Source organism: Salmo trutta, chromosome 36 (genome assembly GCF_901001165.1).
Source record: "Salmo trutta chromosome 36, fSalTru1.1, whole genome shotgun sequence".
Taxonomy (NCBI): domain Eukaryota; kingdom Metazoa; phylum Chordata; class Actinopteri; order Salmoniformes; family Salmonidae; genus Salmo; species Salmo trutta.
The window spans coordinates 15,050,093-15,074,200 of record NC_042992.1 but is presented as its reverse complement, the minus strand read 5'-3'; the positions used below and the strand labels follow the sequence as shown (position 1 = coordinate 15,074,200).

Here is a 24,108-nt window from a genome sequence, read left to right as displayed (position 1 = left end):
AGAGTCAGTTCCAGGGTCATTAGCTATATACAGGGTCAGTTCCAGGGTCAGTAGCTATATACCGGGTCAGTTCCAGGGTCAGATAGCTATATACAGGTTCAGTACCAGGGTCAGTAGCTATATACAGGGTCAGTTCCAGGGTCAGTAGCTATATACAGGGTCAGTTCCAGGGTAAATAGCTATATACAGGGTCAGTTCCAAGGTCATTAGCTATGTACAGGGTCAGTTCCAGGGTCAGTAGCTATATACAGGGTCAGTTCCAGGTCATTAGCTATATACAGGGTCAGTTCCAGGGTCATTAGCTATATACAGGGTCAGTTCCAGGGTCATTAGCTATATACAGGGACAGTTCCAGGGTCAGTAGCTATATACAGGGTCAGTTCCAGGGTCATTAGCTATATACAGGGTCAGTTCCAAGGTCATTAGCTATGTACAGGGTCAGTTCCAGGGTCAGTAGCTATATACAGGGACAGTTCCGGTCAGTAGCTATATACAGGGACAGTTTCCAGGGTCAGTAGCTATATACAGGGTCAGTTTCCAGGGTCATTAGCTATATACAGGGTCAGTTCCAGGGTCAGTAGCTATATACAGGGTCAGTTCCAGGGTCAGTAGCTATATACAGGGTCAGTTCCAGGGTCATTAGCTATGTACAGGGTCAGTTCCAGGGTCAGTAGCTATATACAGGGACAGTTCCAGGGTCAGTAGCTATATACAGGGACAGTTCCAGGGCAGTAGCTATATACGGGTCAGTTCCAGGGTCGTAGCTATATACAGGGTCAGTTCCAGGGTCAGTAGCTATATACAGGGACAGTTCCAGGGTCAGTAGCTATATACAGGGACAGTTCCAGGGTTCAGTAGCTAATACAGGGTCAGTTCCAGGGTCAGATAGCTATATACAGGGTCAGTTCCCGGGTCAGTAGCTATATACAAGGGTCAGTTCAGGGTCAGTAGCTGCTATATACAGGTCAGTTCCAGGGTCAGTAGCTAATATACAACAGGGTCAGTTCCAGGGTCCAGTATCTATATACAGGTCAGGTTCCAGGGTAAATTAGCTATATACAGGGTGCAGTTCCAGGGTCGTAGCTAATACAGGGTCATTCCAGGGTCAGTAGCTATAGACAGGGTCAGTTCAGGTCATTACTATATACAGGGTCAGTTCCAGGGTCATTAGCTATATACATGGGTCAGTTCAGGGTCAGTAGCTATATACAAGTGGGATCAGTTCCATGGGTCAGTTAGCTATATACAGGGTACAGTTCCAGGGTCAGTAGCTATATACAGGGACAGTTCCAGGGTCAGTAGCTATATACAGGGTCAGTTCCAGGGTCATTAGCTATATACAGGGTCAGTTCCAGGGTCAGTAGCTATATACAGGGTCAGTTCCAGGGTCATTAGCTATATACAGGGTCAGTTCCAGGGTCAGTAGCTATATACAGGGTCAGTTCCAGGGTCATTAGCTATATACAGGGTCAGTTCCAGGGTCAGTAGCTATATACAGGGTCAGTTCCAGGGTCAGTAGCTATATACAGGGTCAGTTCCAGGGTCAGTAGCTATATACAGGGTCGTTCCAGGGTCAGTAGCTATATACAGGGTCAGTTCCAGGGTCATTAGCTATATACAGGGTCCAGTCCAGGGTCAGTAGCTATATACAGGGTCAGTTCCAGGGTCATTAGCTATATACAGGGTCAGTTCCAGGGTCAGTAGCTATATACAGGGTCAGTTCCAGGGTCAGTATGCTATATACAGGTCAGTTCCAGGGTCGTAGCTATATACAGGGTCAGTTCCCAAGGGCAGTTCCAGGTATTAGCTATATACAGGGTCAGTTCCAGGGTCATTAGCTATATACAGGTCAGTTCCAGGGTCAGTACTATATACAGGGTCAGTTCCAGGGTCAGTAGCTATATACAGGGATCAGTTCCAGGGTCAGTAGCTATATACAGGGTCAGTTCCAGGTCAGTAGCTATATACAGGGTCAGTTCCAGGGTCAGTAGCTATATACAGGCAGTCAGGGTCAGTTCCAGGGTCAGTAGCTATATACAGGGACCAGTTCCAGGGTCAGTAGCTATATACAGGGTCAGTTCCAGGGTCAGATAGCTATATACAGGGTCAGTTCCAGGGTCAGTAGCTATATACAGGGTCAGTTTCAGGGTCAGTAGCTGTATACAGGGACAGTTCCAGGGTCAGTAGCTATATACAGGGTCAGTTCCAGGGTCATTAGCTATATACAGGGTCAGTTCCAGGGTCATTAGCTATATACAGGGTCAGTTCCAGGGTCATTAGCTATATACAGGGTCAGTTCCAGGGTCAGTAGCTATATACAGGGTCAGTTCCAGGGTCAGTAGCTATATACAGGGTCGTTTCCAGGGTCAGTAGCTATATACAGGGTCAGTTCCAGGGGTAAATAGCTAAATACAGGGTCAGTTCCAAGGTCATTAGCTATGTACAGGGTCAGTTCCAGGGTCAGTAGCTATATACAGGGTCAGTTCCAGGGTCATTAGCTATATACAGGGTCAGTTCCAGGGTCAGTAGCTATATACAGGGTCAGTTCCAGGGTCAGTAGCTATATACAGGGACAGTTCCAGGGTCAGTAGCTATATACAGGGACAGTTCCAGGGTCAGTAGCTATATACAGGGACAGTTCCAGGGTCAGTAGCTATATACAGGGACAGTTCCAGGGCCAGTAGCTATATACAGGGTCAGTTCCAGGGTCAGTAGCTATATACAGGGTCAGTTCCAGGGTCAGTAGCTATATACAGGGACAGTTCCAGGGTCAGTAGCTATATACAGGGACAGTTCCAGGGTCAGTAGCTATATACAGGGTCAGTTCCAGGGTCAGATAGCTATATACAGGGTCAGTTCCAGGGTCAGTAGCTATATACAGGGTCAGTTTCAGGGTCAGTAGCTGTATACAGGGACAGTTCCAGGGTCAGTAGCTATATACAGGGTCAGTTCCAGGGTCATTAGCTATATACAGGGTCAGTTCCAGGGTCATTAGCTATATACAGGGTCAGTTCCAGGGTCATTAGCTATATCCAGGGTCAGTGTCAGGGTCAGTACTATATACAGGGTCAGTTCCAGGGTCAGTAGCTATATACAGGGTCAGTTCCAGTGTCAGTAGCTATATACAGGGTCAGTTCCAGGGTCATTAGCTATATACAGGGTCAGTTCCAGGGTAGCTATATACAGGGTCAGTTCCAGGGTCAGTAGCTATATACAGGGTCAGTTCCAGGGTCAGTAGCTATATACAGGGTCAGTTCCAGGGTCAGTAGCTATATACAGGGTCAGTTCCAGGGTCAGTAGCTCTATACAGGGTCAGTTCCAGGGTCATTAGCTATATAACAGGGTCAGTTCCAGGGTCAGTAGCTATATACAGGGTCAGTTCCAGGGTCCATTAGCTATATACAGGGTCAGTTCCAGGGTCAGTAGCCTATATACAGGGTCAGTTCCAGGGTCAAGTAAGCTATATACAGGGTCAGTTCCAGGTCAGTAGCTATATACAGGGGTCAGTTCCAGGTCAGTAGCTATATACACGGTCAGTTCCAGGGTCATTAGCTATATACAGGGTCAGTTCCAGGGTCAGTAGCTATATACAGGGTCAGTTCCAGGTTCAGTAGCTATATACAGGGTCAGTTCAGGGTCATTAGCTATATACAGGGTCGTTCCAGGGTCAGTAGCTATATTACAGGGTCAGTTCCAGGGTCATTAGCTATATACAGGGTCAGTTCCAAGGTCATTAGCTATGTACAGGGTCAGTGCCAGGGTCATAAGCTATATACAGGGACAGTTCCAGGGTCAGTAGCTATATACAGGGTACAGTTCCAGGGTCAGTAGCTATATACAGGGTCAGTTCCAGGGTCATTAGCTATATACAGGGTCAGTTCCAGGGTCAGTAGCTATATACAGGGTCAGTTCCAGGTCATTAGCTATATACAGGGTCAGTTCCAGGGTCATGTAGCTATGTACAGGGTCCAGTTCCAGGGTCAGTAGCTATATACAGGACAGTTCCAGGGTCAGCTAGCTATATACAGGGGACCGTTCCAGGGCCAGTAGCTATATACAGGGTCAGTTCCAGGGTCAGTAGCCTCTTATACAGGGTCAGTTCCAGGGTCAGATGCTATATACAGGGACAGTTCCAGGGTCAGTAGCTATATACAGGGACAGCAGTTCCAGGGTCAGTAGCTAATATACAGGGTCAGTTCCAGGGTCAGGATAGCTATATACAGGGTCAGTTTCCAGGGTCAGTAGCTATATACAGGGGTCAGTTTCAGGTGTCAGTAGCTGTATACAGGGACAGTTCCAGGGTCATAGCTATATACAGGGTCAGTTCCGGGTCCTTAGCATATACAGGGTCAGTCAGGGTCATTAGCTATATACAGGGTCAGTTCCAGGGTCATTAGCTATATACAGGGTCAGTTCCAGGGTCAGTAGCTATATACCGGGTCAGTTTCCAGGTCAGTAGCTATATACAGGGTCAGTTCCAGTGTCAGTAGCTATATACAGGGTCAGTTCCAGGGTCAGTAGCTATATACAGGGTCAGTTCCAGGGTAGCTATATACAGGGTCAGTTCCAGGGTCAGTAGCTATATACAGGGTCAGTTCCAGGGTCAGTAGCTATATACAGGGTCAGTTCCAGGGTCAGTAGCTATATACAGGGTCAGTTCCAGGGTCAGTAGCTATATACAGGGTCAGTTCCAGGGTCAGTAGCTATATACAGGGTCAGTTCCAGGGTCAGTAGCTATATACAGGGTCAGTTCCAGGGTCATTAGCTATATACAGGGTCAGTTCCAGGGTCAGTAGCTATATCCAGGGTCAGTTCCAGGGTCATTAGCTATATACAGGGTCAGTTCCAGGGTCAGTAGCTATATACAGGGTCAGTTCCAGGGTCAGTAGCTATATACAGGGTCAGTTCCAGGGTCAGTAGCTATATACAGGGTCAGTTCCAGGGTCAGTAGCTATATACAGGGTCAGTTCCAGGGTCATTAGCTATATACAGGGTCAGTTCCAGGGTCAGTAGCTATATACAGGGTCAGTTCCAGGGTCATTAGCTATATACAGGGTCAGTTCCAGGGTCAATTAGCTATACAGGGTCAGTCCAGGGTCAGTGCTAACAGGGTCAGTTCCAGGGTCAGTTCCAGGGGTCAGTAGTATACAGGGTCAGTTCCAGGGTCATTAGCTATATACAGGTCAGTTACAGGGTCATTAGCTATGTACAGGGTCAGTTCCAGGGTCAGTAGCTATATACAGGGACAGTTCCCAGGGTCAGTAGCTATTACAGGGACAGTTCCAGGGCCAGTAGCTATATACAGGGTCAGTTCCAGGGTCAGTAGCTATATCACAGGGTCAGTTCCAGGGTCAGTAGCTATATACAGGGACAGTTCCAGGGTCAGTAGCTATATACAGGTCAGTTCCAGGGTCAGATAGCTATATACAGGGTCAGTTCAGGGTCAGTAGCTATATACAGGGTCAGTTTCAGGGTCAGTAGCTGTATACAGGGACAGTTCCAGGGTCAGTAGCTATATACAGGGTCAGTTCCAGGGTCATTAGCTATATACAGGGTCAGTTCCAGGGTCATTAGCTATATACAGGGTCAGTTCCAGGGTCATTAGCTATATACAGGGTCAGTTCCAGGGTCAGTAGCTATATACAGGGTCAGTTCCAGGGTCAGTAGCTATATACAGGGTCAGTTCCAGGGTCAGTAGCTATATACAGGGTCAGTTCCAGGGTAAATAGCTAAATACAGGGTCAGTTCCAAGGTCATTAGCTATGTACAGGGTCAGTTCCAGGGTCAGTAGCTATATACAGGGTCAGTTCCAGGGTCATTAGCTATATACAGGGTCAGTTCCAGGGTCAGTAGCTATATACAGGGTCAGTTCCAGGGTCAGTAGCTATATACAGGGACAGTTCCAGGGTCAGTAGCTATATACAGGGACAGTTCCAGGGTCAGTAGCTATATACAGGGACAGTTCCAGGGTCAGTAGCTATATACAGGGACAGTTCCAGGGCCAGTAGCTATATACAGGGTCAGTTCCAGGGTCAGTAGCTATATACAGGTCAGTTCCAGGGTCAGTAGCTATATACAGGGACAGTTCCAGGGTCAGTAGCTATATACAGGGACAGTTCCAGGGTCAGTAGCTATATACAGGGTCAGTTCCAGGGTCAGATAGCTATATACAGGGTCAGTTCCAGGGTCAGTAGCTATATACAGGGTCAGTTTCAGGGTCAGTAGCTGTATACAGGGACAGTTCCAGGGTCAGTATCTATATACAGGGTCAGTTCCAGGGTCATTAGCTATATACAGGGTCAGTTCCAGGGTCATTAGCTATATACAGGGTCAGTTCCAGGGTCATTAGCTATATACAGGGTCAGTTCCAGGGTCAGTAGCTATATACAGGGTCAGTTCCAGGGTCAGTAGCTATATACAGGGTCAGTTCCAGTGTCAGTAGCTATATACAGGGTCAGTTCCAGGGTCATTAGCTATATACAGGGTCAGTTCCAGGGTAGCTATATACAGGGTCAGTTCCAGGGTCAGTAGCTATATACAGGGTCAGTTCCAGGGTCAGTAGCTATATACAGGGTCAGTTCCAGGGTCAGTAGCTATATACAGGGTCAGTTCCAGGGTCATTAGCTATATACAGGGTCAGTTCCAGGGTCAGTAGCTATATACAGGGTCAGTTCCAGGGTCAGTAGCTATATACAGGGTCAGTTCCAGGGTCAGTAGCTATATACAGGGTCAGTTCCAGGGTCAGTAGCTATATACAGGGTCAGTTCCAGGGTCAGTAGCTATATACAGGGTCCAGTTTCCAGGGTAGCTATATACAGGGTCAGTTCCAGGGTCAGTAGCTATATACAGGGTCAGTTCCAGGGTCAGTAGCTATATACAGGGTCAGTTCCAGGGTCATTAGCTATATACAGGGTCAGTTCCAGGGTCAGTAGCTATATACAGGGTCAGTTCCAGGGTCATTAGCTATATACAGGGTCAGTTCCAGGGTCAGTAGCTATATACAGGGTCAGTTCCAGGGGTCAGTAGCTATATACAGGGTCAGTTCCAGGGTCAGTAGCTATATACAGGGTCAGTTCCAGGGTCAGTAGCTATATACAGGGTCAGTTCCAGGGTCATTAGCTATATACAGGGTCAGTTCCAGGGTCAGTAGCTATATACAGGGTCAGTTCCAGGGTCATTAGCTATATACAGGGTCAGTTCCAGGGTCAGTAGCTATATACAGGGTCAGTTCCAGGGTCATTAGCTATATACAGGGTCAGTTCCAGGGTCAGTAGCTATATACAGGGTCAGTTCCAGGGTCAGTTCCAGGGTCAGTAGCTATATACAGGGTCAGTTCCAGGGTCATTAGCTATATACAGGGTCAGTTCCAGGGTCATTAGCTATGTACAGGGTCAGTTCCAGGGTCAGTAGCTATATACAGGGACAGTTCCAGGGTCAGTAGCTATATACAGGGACAGTTCCAGGGCCAGTAGCTATATACAGGGTCAGTTCCAGGGTCAGTAGCTATATACAGGGTCAGTTCCAGGGTCAGTAGCTATATACAGGGACAGTTCCAGGGTCAGTAGCTATATACAGGGTCAGTTCCAGGGTCAGATAGCTATATACAGGGTCAGTTCCAGGGTCAGTAGCTATATACAGGGTCAGTTTCAGGGTAAGTAGCTGTATACAGGGACAGTTCCAGGGTCAGTAGCTATATACAGGGACAGTCAGGTCATAGCTATATACAGGGTCAGTTCCAGGGTCATTAGCTATATACAGGGTCAGTTCCAGGGTCATTAGCTATATACAGGGTCAGTTCCAGGGTCATTAGCTATATACAGGGTCAGTTCCAGGGTCAGTAGCTATATACAGGGTCAGTTCCAGGGTCAGTAGCTATATACAGGGTCAGTTCCATGGTCAGTAGCTATATACAGGGTCAGTTCCAGGGTAAATAGCTAAATACAGGGTCAGTTCCAAGGTCATTAGCTATGTACAGGGTCAGTTCCAGGGTCAGTAGCTATATACAGGGTCAGTTCCAGGGTCATTAGCTATATACAGGGTCAGTTCCAGGGTCAGTAGCTATATACAGGGTCAGTTCCAGGGTCAGTAGCTATATACAGGGACAGTTCCAGGGTCAGTAGCTATATACAGGGACAGTTCCAGGGTCAGTAGCTATATACAGGGTCAGTTCCAGGGTCATTAGCTATATACAGGGTCAGTTCCAGGGTCAGTAGCTATATACAGGGTCAGTTCCAGGGTCATTAGCTATATACAGGGTCAGTTCCAGGGTCATTAGCTATGTACAGGGTCAGTTCCAGGGTCAGTAGCTATATACAGGGACAGTTCCAGGGTCAGTAGCTATATACAGAGTCAGTTCCAGGGTCATTAGCTATATACAGGGTCAGTTCCAGGGTCAGTAGCTATATACCGGGTCAGTTCCAGGGTCAGATAGCTATATACAGGTTCAGTACCAGGGTCAGTAGCTATATACAGGGTCAGTTCCAGGGTCAGTAGCTATATACAGGGTCAGTTCCAGGGTAAATAGCTATATACAGGGTCAGTTCCAAGGTCATTAGCTATGTACAGGGTCAGTTCCAGGGTCAGTAGCTATATACAGGGTCAGTTCCAGGGTCATTAGCTATATACAGGGTCAGTTCCAGGGTCATTAGCTATATACAGGGTCAGTTCCAGGGTCATTAGCTATATACAGGGACAGTTCCAGGGTCAGTAGCTATATACAGGGTCAGTTCCAGGGTCATTAGCTATATACAGGGTCAGTTCCAAGGTCATTAGCTATGTAAAGGGTCAGTTCCAGGGTCAGTAGCTATATACAGGGACAGTTCCAGGGTCAGTAGCTATATACAGGGACAGTTCCAGGGTCAGTAGCTATATACAGGGTCAGTTCCAGGGTCATTAGCTATATACAGGGTCAGTTCCAGGGTCAGTAGCTATATACAGGGTCAGTTCCAGGGTCATTAGCTATATACAGGGTCAGTTCCAGGGTCATTAGCTATGTACAGGGTCAGTTCCAGGGTCAGTAGCTATATACAGGGACAGTTCCAGGGTCAGTAGCTATATACAGGGACAGTTCCAGGGCCAGTAGCTATATACAGGGTCAGTTCCAGGGTCAGTAGCTATATACAGGGTCAGTTCCAGGGTCAGTAGCTATATACAGGGACAGTTCCAGGGTCAGTAGCTATATACAGGGACAGTTCCAGGGTCAGTAGCTATATACAGGGTCAGTTCCAGGGTCAGATAGCTATATACAGGGTCAGTTCCAGGGTCAGTAGCTATATACAGGGTCAGTTTCAGGGTCAGTAGCTGTATACAGGGACAGTTCCAGGGTCAGTAGCTATATACAGGGTCAGTTCCAGGGTCATTAGCTATATACAGGGTCAGTTCCAGGGTCATTAGCTATATACAGGGTCAGTTCCAGGGTCATTAGCTATATACAGGGTCAGTTCCAGGGTCAGTAGCTATATACAGGGTCAGTTCCAGGGTCAGTAGCTATATACAGGGTCAGTTCCAGGGTCAGTAGCTATATACAGGGTCAGTTCCAGGGTCATTAGCTATATACAGGGTCAGTTCCAGGGTAGCTATATACAGGGTCAGTTCCAGGGTCAGTAGCTATATACAGGGACAGTTCCAGGGTCAGTAGCTATATACAGGGACAGTTCCAGGGTCAGTAGCTATATACAGGGTCAGTTCCAGGGTCATTAGCTATATACAGGGTCAGTTGCAGGGTCAGTAGCTATATACAGGGTCAGTTCCAGGGTCATTAGCTATATACAGGGTCAGTTCCAGGGTAAATAGCTATATACAGGGTCAGTTCCAGGGTCATTAGCTATATACAGGTTCAGTTCCAGGGTCAGTAGCTATATACAGGGACAGTTCCAGGGTCAGTAGCTATATACAGGGACAGTTCCAGGGTCAGTAGCTATATACAGGGTCAGTTCCAGGGTCATTAGCTATATACAGGGTCAGTTCCAGGGTCAGTAGCTATATACAGGGTCAGTTCCAGGGTCATTAGCTATATACAGGGTCAGTTCCAGGGTAAATAGCTATATACAGGGTCAGTTCCAGGGTCATTAGCTATATACAGGGTCAGTTCCAGGGTCATTAGCTATATACAGGGTCAGTTCCAGGGTCAGTAGCTATATACAGGGTCAGTTCCAGGGTCATTAGCTATATACAGGGTCAGTTCCAGGGTAAATAGCTATATACAGGGTCAGTTCCAGGGTCATTAGCTATATACAGGTTCAGTTCCAGGGTCAGTAGCTATATACAGAGTCAGTTCCAGGGTCATTAGCTATATACAGGGTCAGTTCCAGGGTCAGTAGCTATATACCGGGTCAGTTCCAGGGTCAGATAGCTATATACAGGTTCAGTACCAGGGTCAGTAGCTATATACAGGGTCAGTTTCAGGGTCAGTAGCTGTATACAGGGACAGTTCCAGGGTCAGTAGCTATATACAGGGTCAGTTCCAGGGTCATTAGCTATATACAGGGTCAGTTCCAGGGTCATTAGCTATATACAGGGTCAGTTCCAGGGTCATTAGCTATATACAGGGTCAGTTCCAGGGTCAGTAGCTATATACAGGGTCAGTTCCAGGGTCAGTAGCTATATACAGGGTCAGTTCCAGGGTCAGTAGGTATATACAGGGTCAGTTCCAGGGTAAATAGCTATATACAGGGTCAGTTCCAAGGTCATTAGCTATGTACAGGGTCAGTTCCAGGGTCAGTAGCTATATACAGGGTCAGTTCCAGGGTCATTAGCTATATACAGGGTCAGTTCCAGGGTCATTAGCTATATACAGGGTCAGTTCCAGGGTCATTAGCTATATACAGGGACAGTTCCAGGGTCAGTAGCTGTATACAGGGTCAGTTCCAGGGTCATTAGCTATATACAGGGACAGTTCCAGGGTCAGTAGCTATATACAGGGTCAGTTCCAGGGTCATTAGCTATATACAGGGTCAGTTCCAGGGTCATTAGCTATATACAGGGTCAGTTCCAGGGTCATTAGCTATATACAGGGTCAGTTCCAGGGTCATTAACTATATACAGGGTCAGTTCCAGGGTCAGTGCCTATACCATATTTACAATGCGCCGGGATCCTGGAGTGATAGGGTTAGATATGGGGTTAAGGTGACTAGGCATCAGGATATATGATAAACAGAGTAGCAGCATAAACACTGAGTGTACAAAACATGAAGAACACCTTCCTAATATTGAGTTGCACCCCCTTTGCCCTCAGAACAGCCTCAATTTGTCAGGCCATGGACTACAAGGTGTTGAAAGCGTTCCACAGTGATGCTGGCCCATGTTGACTCCAATGCTTCCCACAGTTGTGTCAAGTTGGCTGGATGTCCTTTGGGTGGAGGACCATTCTTGATACACACAGGAAACTGCATGAAAAATCCAGCAGCGTTGCAGTCTGGCACATACTGTACTACCATACTCTGTTCAAAGGAACTTTAATATTTTGTCTTGCCCATTCTCTCTTTGAATGGCACACATACACAATCCATGTCTCAATTGTCTCAAGGCTTAAAAATCCTTCTGTAACCTGTCTCCTCCCTTTCATCTACACTGATTGAAGTGGATTTAACAAGTGACATCAATAAGGGTTCATAGCTTTTACCTGGTCAGTGTATTTCATGGAAAGAGCAGGTGCTCTTAATATTTTTTCCACTCAGTGTATGATGATTATATGTGAGTGTGTGTGCATGTATAGTGTCAGGGGGAGTGTGTGTGTGTGTAGAATGTGCATAGAGAATAAAATACAATGCTCAACTCAGATAGTCCGTGTAGACGTGTTGTTAGCAGTCTTATGGCTTGGGGATAGAAGCTGTTCAGGAGCCTGTTGGTGTCAGACTTGATGGTCCAGTACCGCTTGCCGTGCGGAGTCTTTAACAATTTTATAGGCCTTCCTTTCACACTGCCTGGTATAGAGGTCCTGGATGGCAGGGAGCTCGGCCCCTGTGATGTACTGGGCTGTCGGCACCACCCTCTGTAGCGCCATGCGATCGAGTGCAGTGCAGTTGCCATACCAAGCAGTGATGCAGCCAGTCAAGATGCTGTCTATGGGGCAGCTGTAGAACTTTTTGAGGATTTGAGGGCGCATGCTAAATCTTTTCAACCTCCTTCACGACTGTTTGCATGTGTGTGGACCATTTCAGGTCCCTAGTGATTTGGACACTGAGGATCTTGAAGCGTTCGACTGACCCACTCCCCTCCATTTGTTATTGATGAAGAGGCATACCCCTCCCCCTCTCAATTTCCCTGAATCCAATGTCCTGTCTGCTCGGTGAATGGAGAATCCATTGAGTTGGATAGCCTTGGGGGATCTTGTTCGCAAATCCGCGTTTGGAGATCATCTATCTTATTATTAAGAGACTGTACATTGGCCAATAGAATGGAGGGAAGAGGTGGCCGGTTTTCCCTTCATCTTAATCTCGCCAGTCTCTCCTCCCTTAATCTCGCCAGTCTCTCCTCCCTTAATCTCGCCAGTCTCTCCTCCCTTAATCTCGCCAATCTCTCCTCCCTCTTTTTTGCCTGCGTTTCCTCTTCGGTAGACCAAACATTTTGTCGGAATTACACAAATTGCCTAGGCCAATGAGTCGAAGTTGAATTTGAAGCCGGAATTGAGGTTAGTAACTGCAGATTTGATGTTCAACAGTTCTTGTCTATCATAGGAGATGATAGCGGATAAGCACCAAAATAATCACAAAATGGAAAAGTTGGGTCCGGGTTTGCAAGACGGTACAGTACGGCGACATTTTAACAGGTGCTTTTAATAAGGCTGGCGGTCTGCTCTGTGGCTAAGTACTCCTCTCCTTATTATTTTGGGTTACACTCCTTCATTAGTCCTCTGATGAATGTCTTGGTAGGGGAGTAGAGGAGTGGTGATCCTCTTGTTGTGGGGACCCCACCGGGCTGGGCCGGGCGTTCATTATCCCTGTAATGAAGCAGCCCTGTCTGAGGAGCGTGGCCCTGACGGCAGACCCAACCACAGACAGCCGCAGGGTCAAAGATCAGGCCTGGGGCCTCTGATGTGCTGATTGAAATGGCTGCCTGATGTACATCTACTGTACATCAGAGATGGGGCTTAAGGATCGGGGGCCTAGCTTAGCGAAGTTAGCATTTAGGAACATGTGAGGGCTATATTAAAGGGTCAGTCTGGGATTCAAACAACAGCAAACCTATATGTCATTCATTTATAAGTAAGAAAATGTATGCAACAATCGCAGAGTGCCCCCTTTAATGGCGAAAGAGAAGCGAGGAGACCGACTTAGTTTAGATGGATGAAGAAAAAATCTCACTCAAACAAGTGTGCTTGTGAGTGAGGGAGGGATAAATAAGTGTTGAGTGAGAGAGTTAGCATTATATTAGCCTTGTGTGCCACGCTTCTAGGCTGTCCTAGGCTGATGAACAAGAACACCATTATATCTTATTAAGACGTTGATCAATTGGTTGTGGTTTTTTACTGGTGTCTTTGTGGCCTTCAACAAGTTAAAGTCTATTGAATCTGACTTTATAATACACTGTGTCTGTGTAGCATATTTTTGTACAGTATGTCTTTGTATGGACTGTATGTGTCGTTTATGTATTATTTCATATTTAGGCTATACATTAATATATCATTGCATAACGCTACCCACTTTTACATTCAAACCCAGTCACCCGGTGGTAACTTACTCAAATCTAAATATTTAAAATAAACCGAGAATATTTAGAATAGAGTCTAAATATTCTCGGTCAGCATCAAACATTGTGTGTTAATGGATTTGAACCTTAATCCAGATTCCACTGCTGTTCGCCATGGGTAAATAAACTTCTCAGGGATGGTTTCTGATGGCCAACACAATACTTTATTTTTACCCATAAAGCTCAGTTTATTTTGAGTCTCAGTTTGGAAAAACACTTCACATCTGAGACTCTTCTGTAACCGTTCTGGAAGGAGAGAAAGAAGGAGAGAAAGAAGGAGAGAAAGAAGGAGAGAAAGAAGGAGAGAAAGAAAAGAAAGAGAAGCGTGTTTTCTTTTGCTTTGGTTTGTTTTCCAGTCCTCTTTAAAATGAACTCGAGGTGCAGGACTTGGCGGTTGCACATGTTGTGGTGGGGGAGAGACAGAGACGGAGAGAGAGCGCGAGAGACTGAGAGAGACAGACGGAGAGAGTCTCTCTTCTCTTTGTTTTACTCACTCATAAAACAGTAGATCTTAAAGAGAAAAGAAAACAATCCCACCACACTGTATCCCTATTTCACTTTAACCAGATCAAATGGGCTCTCCTCAATGTGTAAACAGGGAAAAGTACTGCCAGTGGACCGTGTATGGTTCAGTTCTGGTTCAAGAGAAAATTTGGTCAACACAGAGAGAGTGGTTTATGTTTATGCAGTGGTAGGTACAGTAGATATTACGGGTTAAATTGTATCAGTTCTGGAAAGGCAGTACTGTACTCAGGACACAGAGTTGATTTGATGACTAGAAGACATTGTTATGACAAGAGCCTAGAGTTTTACCTGACCAGGTCACAATCTGGTCAGTAAACTCAGGGCCCTACTCAGAAAAGTATACCACTGGTTGTAGTAAATCACTGGTTATAGTAAATCACTGGTTGTAGTAAATCACTGGTTGTAGTAAATCACTGGTTGTAGTAAATCACTGGTTATAGTAAATCACTGGTTGTAGTAAATCACTGGTTATAGTAAATCACTGGTTGTAGTAAATCACTGGTTGTAGTAAATCACTGGTTGTAGTAAACCACTGGTTATAGTAAACCACTGGTTATAGTAAAGCACTGGTTGTAGTAAATCACTGGTTATAGTAAATCACTGGTTGTAGTAAATCACTGGTTATAGTAAATCACTGGTTGTAGTAAACCACTGGTTATAGTAAATCACTGGTTGTAGTAAACCACTGGTTATAGTAAACCACTGGTTATAGTAAAGCACTGGTTGTAGTAAATCACTGGTTATAGTAAATCACTGGTTGTAGTAAATCACTGGTTATAGTAAATCACTGGTTGTAGTAAACCACTGGTTATAGTAAATCACTGGTTGTAGTAAACCACTGGTTATAGTAAATCACTGGTTGTAGTATACCACTGGTTGTAGTAAATCACTGGTTATAGTAAATCACTGGTTGTGTAACGCCCTGGCCATAGAGAGGGGTTTTTTGTTCTTTATTTTGGTTAGGCCAGGGTGTTACATTGGGTGGGCGTTCTATGTTCCTTTTTCTAGGTTTTGGTATTTCTTTGTTTTGGGCCGTGTGTGGCTCCCAATCAGGCACAGCTGAAGCTCGTTGCTGCTGATTGGGAGTCACACATAAGGAGCATGTTTTTCCTTTGGGTTTTGTGGGTAATTGTTTCTGTCAGTGTTTTGTACCAGACAGGACTGTTTGCTGTCGGTTTACTCGTTTCTTGTTTTGTATAGTGTTCATGTTGTTTATATTAAATTCTAATAATGAACACTAACTCCGCTGCACCTTGGTCCACTTCTTCAGACGACAGCTGTTACAGGTTGTAGTATACCACTGGTTATAGGAAAGGAGAAGGGTTACGTCCCAAATGGCACCCTATTCCCTTTATCCTTCTAATGCAGTGGGTTAAATCAGGGTCAAACAGAGTGTTTCTTGGTAGACTTAAACAAATCTACTTTGAAAGAAAAATATACACCTCACACACATGGTTATGGGCTTAAAAAAGAAGACACCTGTACCTTTACATTTTAGTCATTTAGCAGACGCTCTTATCCAGAGCGACTTACAGTAGTACCATGTCAGATATAGAGTTTAAATGTACTACATTTGTAAGTTTGCTTCCCAATATTACACTTTATATACAGAGAAGACTGAAATATAACAAAATTGTTTGAAATAGAAACATCAGATTATTATTTTTTAAATATTGTTTAATAATTATGAAAAATATGAATAACATTCCACGTATGAGTCCACTAGGTAATTAGACTGCAGGAAAGGGCTACAGTGCACTTCATTTGATCAGGGCCGAGGGAATAGGGTTCCATTTGGGACTTAGCTCGAGGGTATGCATGCAGAGGAAAGGCCGACGTCTTGCTCTCGGACAATACTCCTTCTTCACCCACAGTGCCACCGACGCGGCCCGCTCCCAAGGACTGTGGGCTCTGTGGCCGACGTGAGTAAGACATTTAAGCGTGTTAACCCTCGCAAGGCTGCTGGCCCAGATGGCATCCCAAGCCACATCCTCAGAGCATGCGCAGACCATTGGCTGGAATGTTTACGGACATATTCAATCTCTCCCTATCCCAGTCTGCTGTCCCCACTTGCTTCAAGATGTCCACCATTGTTCCTGTGCCCAAGAAAGCTAAGGTAACTGAACTAAATGACTATCGCCCTGTAGCACTCACTTCTGTCATCATGAAGTGCTTTGAGAGACTAGTCAAGGATCATATCACCTCTACCTTACCTGACACCCGATATCCATTTAAATTTGCTTACCACCCCAATAGATCCACAGACGATGCAATCGCCATCACACTGCACACTGCCCTATCCCATCTGGACAAGGGGAATACCTATGTAAGAATGCTGTTAATTTACTATAGGTCAGCCTTCAACACCATAGGACCCTCCAAGCTCATCATTAAGCTCGGGGCCTTGGGTCTGAACCCCACCCTGTGCAACTGGGTCCTGGACTTCCTGACGGGCCGCCCCCAGGTGGTGAATGTAGGAAACAATGCCTCCACTTCACTGATCCTCAACACAGGGGCCCCACAAGGGTGCGTGCTCAGCCCCCTCCTGTACTCCCTGTTCACCCATGACTGCGTGACCACGCACGCCTCCAACTCAATCATCAAGTTTGCAGACGACACAACAGTAGTAGGCCTGATTACCAACAATGACAAGCAGCCTACAGGGAGGAGGTGAGGACCCTGGTAGAGTGGTTCCAGGAAAATAACCTCAACGTCAACAAAATGAAAGAGATGATCGTGGACTTCAGGAAACAGCAGAGGGAGCATGCCCCCATCCACATCGGCGGGACCACAGTGGAGAAGGTGGAAAGCTCCAAGTTCCTCCGACGTACAGATCACTGACAATCTGAAATGGTCCACCCACACAGACAGTGTGGTGAAGAAGGCGCAACAGCGCCTCTTCAACCTCAGGAGGCTGAAGAAATTAGTCTTGGCCCCTAAGACCCTTATAAACTTCTACAGATGCGCAATTGAGAGCATCCTGACGGGCTGTATCACCACCTGGTATGGCAACTGCACCTCCCGCAACCTCATGGCTCTCCAGGGGGTGGTGAGGTCTGCACAACGCATCACCGGGGGCAAACTACCTGCCCTCCAGGACACCTACAGCACCCAATGTCACAGGAAGGCCAAAAAGATCATCAAGGACAACAACCACCCGAGACACTGCCTGTTCACCCCGCTATCATCCTGAAGGCGAGGTCAGTACAGGTGCATCAAAGCTGGTACTGAGAGACTGAAAAACAGCTTCTATCTCAAGGCCATCAGAGTGTTAAATAGCCATCACTAGCTGGCTTCCACCCGGTTACTCAACCCTGCACCTTAGAGGCTTCTGCCCCATGTACATAGACTTGGAATCACTGGTCACTTTAAAAATGGAACACTAGTCACTTGAATAATGTTTACATACTGCTTTACTCATCTCATATGTGTATACTGTATTCTATTCTACTGTATTTTAGTCATTGCCACGCCGACATTGCTCGATCTAATATTTCTATATATCTTAATTTCATTCTTTTACTTTTAGATTTGTGTGTATTGTTGTAAATTGTTAGATACTACTGCACTGTTGGAGCTAGGAACACAAGCATTTCGCTACACCCGCAATAACATCTGCTAAATATGTGTATGTGACCAATACAATTTGATTTGATTTGATTTGAGAATAGAGGCTACTTTGCAATCTGCACGCTCAGACCGTGGAAGAAGCCATATGTGATGCTCAGTGAAGAGGAAACAGAACTCAATAAACAAAGCGCCAGAGAGCGCCACGCTTGTCATGATGGAGGTTACACTTGGCGCTCTGCTGGCTCCTGCAGGGTTTGATGCGGTAATATAAATTGTCTGGGGCCACAATCCTCCACATTGTCTCTGTCGTTACCCCCACGTCACCCCTCTCCTCTCCTCAGTAGACCCTGTACAGTCAACTCATCATCTCTTTCTCCCTCTCTGCTACCCCCCTCCCTCGCTACCCCACTTCTCTCTCACCCTCCCTCTCTCTTTCCCTCCTTACTCAAAACAACTCTGTTGTGCTCTCTCTCCCCCTCTCTCTCTTTGTCTCTCTTTCTTACGCTCTCTCTCTTTATATCTCTCTCTCTCTTACTCTCTCGCTCTCTTTCTTGCTCTCTCTCGCTCTCTCACTCTCTCTCTCTCACTCTCTCGCTTTCTCTCACTCTCTTGCGTTCTCACTCTCTCTCTTACCCTCGCTTACTCTCTCTGTCTGGCGCTCTCTCTCTCTCGCTCTCTCTTTCTCTCTCTCTCTCGTACCCTCTCTCACTCTCTCTGTCTGGCGCTCTCTCTCTCCTCTCTCACGCTCTCTCTCTCTCTCGCTCTCTCTCTCTATATATATCTCTCTTACTCCAACTCCTCTCTTCTTCTATTGTTCTCTTTCTGCGCATCTGTCTTCCATCACTTCTTTCTCTCTCCCTCTATCCCCCTTTTTTTCTCTCCTACCCCTTCCTTTATCTCTCCCTCTGTTCTCCAGTCTCCCGTGGTGTCAGTGGGCTTCGCTAGGTTCCATCCTAACCTGGTGGTGGGGGGGACCTACTCTGGCCAGATAGTACTGTGGGACAACCGCAGCCACCGCAGAACTCCTGTACAGAGAACCCCCCTCTCAGCTGCAGCTCACACGGTAAGTCCACAGTGCAGTCCACCCTATTCCATTTTTAGTACACTACTTTTTACCAGCGCACTATGGGCCCTTGTCAAAAGTAGTGCACTATATAGGAAATAAGCTGCCATTTGGGACGCACAATAAGTCTCCATATGCACTGAGCCACACTGTAACTTTCACCTTCAACGTATTTTACTGGTTTAGAGGTGGTCATACACTATATTCACATCCAGAGCTGCAACACACTGAATCCCTGAGGGCATTAAAAACATATGAGGAAGAATAGAAATGTCCATGTACATCCTATATCCAGGGTTCCCCAACTGGCAGCCCGCGGGCCGAATTTGGCCCGTGGGTGGTTTTATTTGGCCCTCTTAGTTTTCTGAGCAAAAAAATCTAAAACTATATTTTTGGTTTACATTTTTTTATTGTTGGACATAAAATACTATAAAAACACCAGGAAATCAGCTCCAAGTGATTTTAATTTTGGAAATCTGTTTCCAAGTATTCCCACGCACAATAGAGAGAAGTGATCGTATGCAAATGCAAGTAAGGTTTGAAATGATTATGTTTTAAGTCAAATATTATCTGTTTGGGTTTCTTGCGGTCAATTTGCAGTCTACCAATTATTTGTAATCATGTTCCGGCCCCCTGAACATCCCCTCAATAAAAAATTGTCCTGCGGCTGAGTCTAGTTGATGATCCCTTCTATATGGCTCCCGAGTGGCGCAACGGTCTAAGGCACTGCATCTCAGTGCAAGGGGCATCACTACAGTCCCTGGTTTGAATCTAGGCTTAATCCCATCCGGCCGTGATTGGGAGTCCCATAGCGCGGCAAACAATTGGCCCAGCATCTTCTGGGTTTGGCCGGTGTAGGCCGTCATTGTAAATAAGAATTTGTTCTTAACTGACTTGCCTAGTTAAATAAAGGTTAAATAAAAAAAGATATATATCCTATCCTGTGTCCTGTATGTTATCTACTGTAACTACCTTCTTAACCTCAATCTATTCACCCCAACAAACCCATTGAGCCATAACACATTGTGAATACCACCCAAGGCAGCCAATAATGTTTATTGGTAGTGGTGGGGGGCTTATTGTATGTCTAGGCCCGCCTGCTCTCTCAAAAGGGCCTTTGTGGGCGAAAAAACAAAACAATTTGAGGTCAATAATGAGATAGTGGTTTCACACAACACATTGTATTTGCACAGCGCTGGATGCCGATGCTAAGTTGGAGTAAGGGGCTGTTGCACATTGATATCTCTTCACTCAATAAGAGCTTTCTGTCATCTCAGTGTTGCAGGAAGACAATATTTTACATGTGTGTGCATATTCAGGTTATACCTGCTGATAACTTTCATAAGATATTGAAATGTGTGTGAAATAATCTAAAGTATACTGCCTTATTCACATGTAGAGCTATTTAAACAACAACACTATGATGTAGATACAAATTAAATAACTGAATTGGAATAGTGTGTTTTTTTCATTGCCATTCCCTTTCTGTGTCTTTACTTCTTGTGTCTGTCTTCCTCTGTCGGTGCTGTCTGTACTGCGCGTGTCTGTCCCTCCTGTGTCTGTACTGTCTGTACTTCCTGTGTCTGTACTTCCCGTGTTTTTATTTCCTTTGTACGTCCTTCCTGTGTCTATCCTTCCTGTGCCTGTACTTCCTGTGTTTTTATTTCCTGTGTATGTCCTTCCTGTGTCTGTCCTTCCTGTGCCTGTACTTCCTGTGTTTTTATTTCCTGTGTCTCTACTGTCTGTACTTCCTGTGTTTTTATTTCCTGTGTCTGTCTCTCCTGTGTCAGTACTTTGTCTGTCCTTCCTGTGTCTGTCCCTGCTGTGTCTGCACTTCCTGTGTCTGTACTGTCTGTACTTACTGTTTCTGTACTGTCTGTCCTTCCTGCGTCTGTACTGTCTGTCCTTCCTGTGTCTGTAGCACCCGGTGTACTGTGTGAATGTGGTGGGAACACAGAACGCCAACAACCTGATCACCGTGTCCACAGATGGCAGGATGTGCTCCTGGAGTCTTGACATGCTCTCTCAGCCACAGGTAAGAGCTGATCCGACATCAGTCAATAATGATCTGTATCATTTAGGCCCATCTCTTCAAACTGATTCAGAGTCTGCAATAGATTAGATAATCACATATGACATTGGGAATATTGTCATTAAAGAGATTGGTACTGTAACTGACTCATATAAACAGTGTAGCTAATACCATGACAAAGCCCCATCAAACAGTGTAGCTAATACCATGACAAAGCCCTATCAAACAGTGTAGCTAATACCATGACAAAGCCCCATCAAACAGTGTAGCTAATACCATGACAAAGCCCTATCAAACAGTGTAGCTAATACCATGACAAAGCCCCATCAAACAGTGTAGCTAATACCATGACAAAGCCCCATCAAACAGTGTAGCTAATACCATGACAAAGCCCCATCAAACAGTGTAGCTAATACCATGACAAAGCCCCATCAAACAGTGTAGCTAATACCATGACAAAGCCCTATCAAACAGTGTAGCTAATACCATGACAAAGCCCTATCAAACAGTGTAGCTAATACCATGACAAAGCCCTATCAAACAGTGTAGCTAATACCATGACAAAGCCCCATCAAACAGTGTAGCTAATACCATGACAAAGCCCCATCAAACAGTGTAGCTAATACCATGACAAAGCCCTAATCAAACAGTGTAGCTAATACCATGACAAAGCCCTATCAAACAGTGTAGCTAATACCATGACAAAGCCCTATTAAACACAATATATGCTATATAACTGCAGTATGTCTATGTGACATATGTTACATACTCACTATAACTAGGTCAGCACAACCTTAACATGAGGTTAAAACGTTTAAGTGTGTGTGTGTGTGTGTGTGTGTGTGTGTGTGTGTGTGTGTGTGTGTGTGTGTGTGTTGTAGGAGAGCATGGAGCTGGTGTACAACAAGTCTAAAGCTGTGGCTGTGACAGGCATGGCGTTCCCCACTGGAGACGTGAATAATTATGTGGTGGGGAGTGAGGAGGGAACCGTGTACACCGCATCCAGACACGGCAGGTTAGAGGAACACACACACAAACACACACTGAGACACACAAACACACACACCAACACACACACGCACACTCACACAGGTAGACACTGAGACACACTGACACCTATACTTTCAGTGATTGATATACGACCACAAATAGCAAGTGAAGCCATGTATAGTTACAGACAGATGTGTACACACACACTATAAGCTTCGTATTTTGATGCAGCATATCTCAGCTAGAAGCTCCTGTTAACTCTTGAACATGCTGTTAGGACCTAGTTCCCCCATATAGTGTCCTCGGTTCTCTGACACGCTCTCTCTCTGTCTCTCTCTCTATCTCTTTCTCTCTCTGTCTCTCTCTCTATCTCTTTCTTTCTCTCTCTGTCTCTATCTCTTTCTCTCTCTGTCTCTCTCTCTGTCTCTCTCTCTGTCTCTCTTTCTCTCTCTCTGTCTCTATCTCTTTCTCTCTCTCTGTCTCTCTGTCTCTCTCTCTATCTCTCTCTCTGTCTCTCTCTCTATCTCTCTCTGTCTCTCTCTCTGTCTCTCTCTCTCTGTCTCTCTCTCTATCGCTTTCTCTCTCTCTGTCTCTATCTCTATCTCTTTCTCTCTCTCTCTCTGTCTCTCTATCTCTTTCTCTCTCTCTGTCTCTCTATTCTCTCTCTGTCTCTCTCTCTATCTCTTTCTCTCTCTGTCTCTCTATCTCTCTCTGTCTCTCTCTCTATCTCTCTCTGTCTCTCTCTCTATCTCTGTCTCTATTCCTCTCTCTCTATCTCTTTCTCTCTCTGTCTCTCTGTCTCTCTGTCTATCTCTCTCTGTCTCTCTCTATCTCCTTCTCTCTCTCTGTCTCTCTATCTCTCTCTGTCTCTCTATCTCTCTCTGTCTCTCTATCTGTCTCTGTCTCTCTCTCTCTATCGCTTTCTCTCTCTGTCTCTCTATCTCTCTCTCTGTCTCTCTCTATCTCTCTCTCTCTATCTATCTCTCTCTCTATCTCTCTATCTCTCTGTCTCTCTATCTCTCTGTCTCTCTATCTCTCTGTCTCTCTATCTCTCTGTCTCTCTATCTCTCTCTGTCTCTCTATCTCTCTCTGTCTCTCTATCTCTCTCTGTCTCTCTCTCTCTGTCTTTCTCTCTGTCTCTCTCTCTCTGTCTTTCTCTCTTTCTCTCTATCTCTGTCTTTCTCTCTCTTTCTCTCTATCTCTGTCTTTCTCTCTCTTTCTCTCTATCTCTGTCTTTCTCTCTCTGTGTTTCTCTCTCTCTCTGTGTCTCTCTCTCTGTGTCTCTCTCTCTCTCTCTCCCGTGCTCCTTTGCAGCAAGGCGGGGATCTGTGAGATGTTTGAGGGCCACCAGGGGCCAGTGACGGGCCTCAGCTGTCACAACGCAGTCGGCCCCGTAGACTTCTCCCATCTCTTCGTCACCTCATCGTTTGACTGGACTGTCAAACTGTGGAGCACCAAGGTAGAGGGACCTGTTTGTGTCTAAACTAGGTATTTCCTACATGCCCTGACTGAGTAGAGGATTGCAACAGACACAGAGAGACTGTCAGTGTCACAGACAGTCTTCATGAGTCAAATAGGCTTACTTTTTGAATTTGTTCACTGAGTCAAAAAGAGGAGCTAAATAAATACATAGATACGTTAGGAGGGAGGGACAGAGGGAAGAGGGAGGGAGGTTATGTGTCTGTGGCAGTGAGCCGACTGGACTGGAGAGGACTATGGATGGACGGAGCGAAGGATGGATGAAGAAAGGGAAATAAGGGATGGAGAGAATGGGAGGAGTGAGGCTGTTGACTGGGGTTCAAACCACAGAGAGGCAGCGGGGGCCAGGGAGGCTGCAGACTGCTGTGGAACTCCTCTCTCTCCCATTCTGGCCTTTCTGTCTGGAGACAGAGGTGCGCACCACAACCCCCACAGAGACGGACAGTGGGAGGGAGGGAGGGAGGGAGGGAGGGAGGGAGGGAGGGATAAAGAGAGAGGGAAATAGTAAAGACGTGATGGGAATAGAGAGAGAGATGGACTGGGTAACATACAGTATATCGTTGGGAGGGAGAGAGAGAGAAAAAAGTGAGAAAGCTATTGAAAAAAGAGGGAGAGATAAAGTTAAATTAGGAAGAAGAGAAGGGAACAGAAGAGGTGAAGAGAACAGAATAAGAGGAAAGTGAAGAGTAGAGAAGAAGAGAAGAAGACGAGAGAAGAGAAGAAGAGGAGAGAAGAGAAGAAGAGGAGAGAAGAGAAGAAGAGG

General features: G+C 45.8%; 1 protein-coding gene across 1 annotated transcript in view; it reads left to right on the top strand.

Moving 5' to 3' along the window:
• Nucleotides 1–24,108, top strand: part of LOC115175420 (cytoplasmic dynein 1 intermediate chain 1) — a 114,198-nt gene that overhangs the window by 64,418 nt on the left and 25,672 nt on the right. The window contains exons 10-13 of the mRNA XM_029734650.1: nt 18,651–18,844; nt 20,766–20,879; nt 21,758–21,891; nt 23,181–23,325. Of these exons, the coding sequence (XP_029590510.1) occupies nt 18,651–18,844; nt 20,766–20,879; nt 21,758–21,891; nt 23,181–23,325 (587 nt within the window). The remainder of the gene's footprint in view (nt 1–18,650; nt 18,845–20,765; nt 20,880–21,757; nt 21,892–23,180; nt 23,326–24,108) is intronic.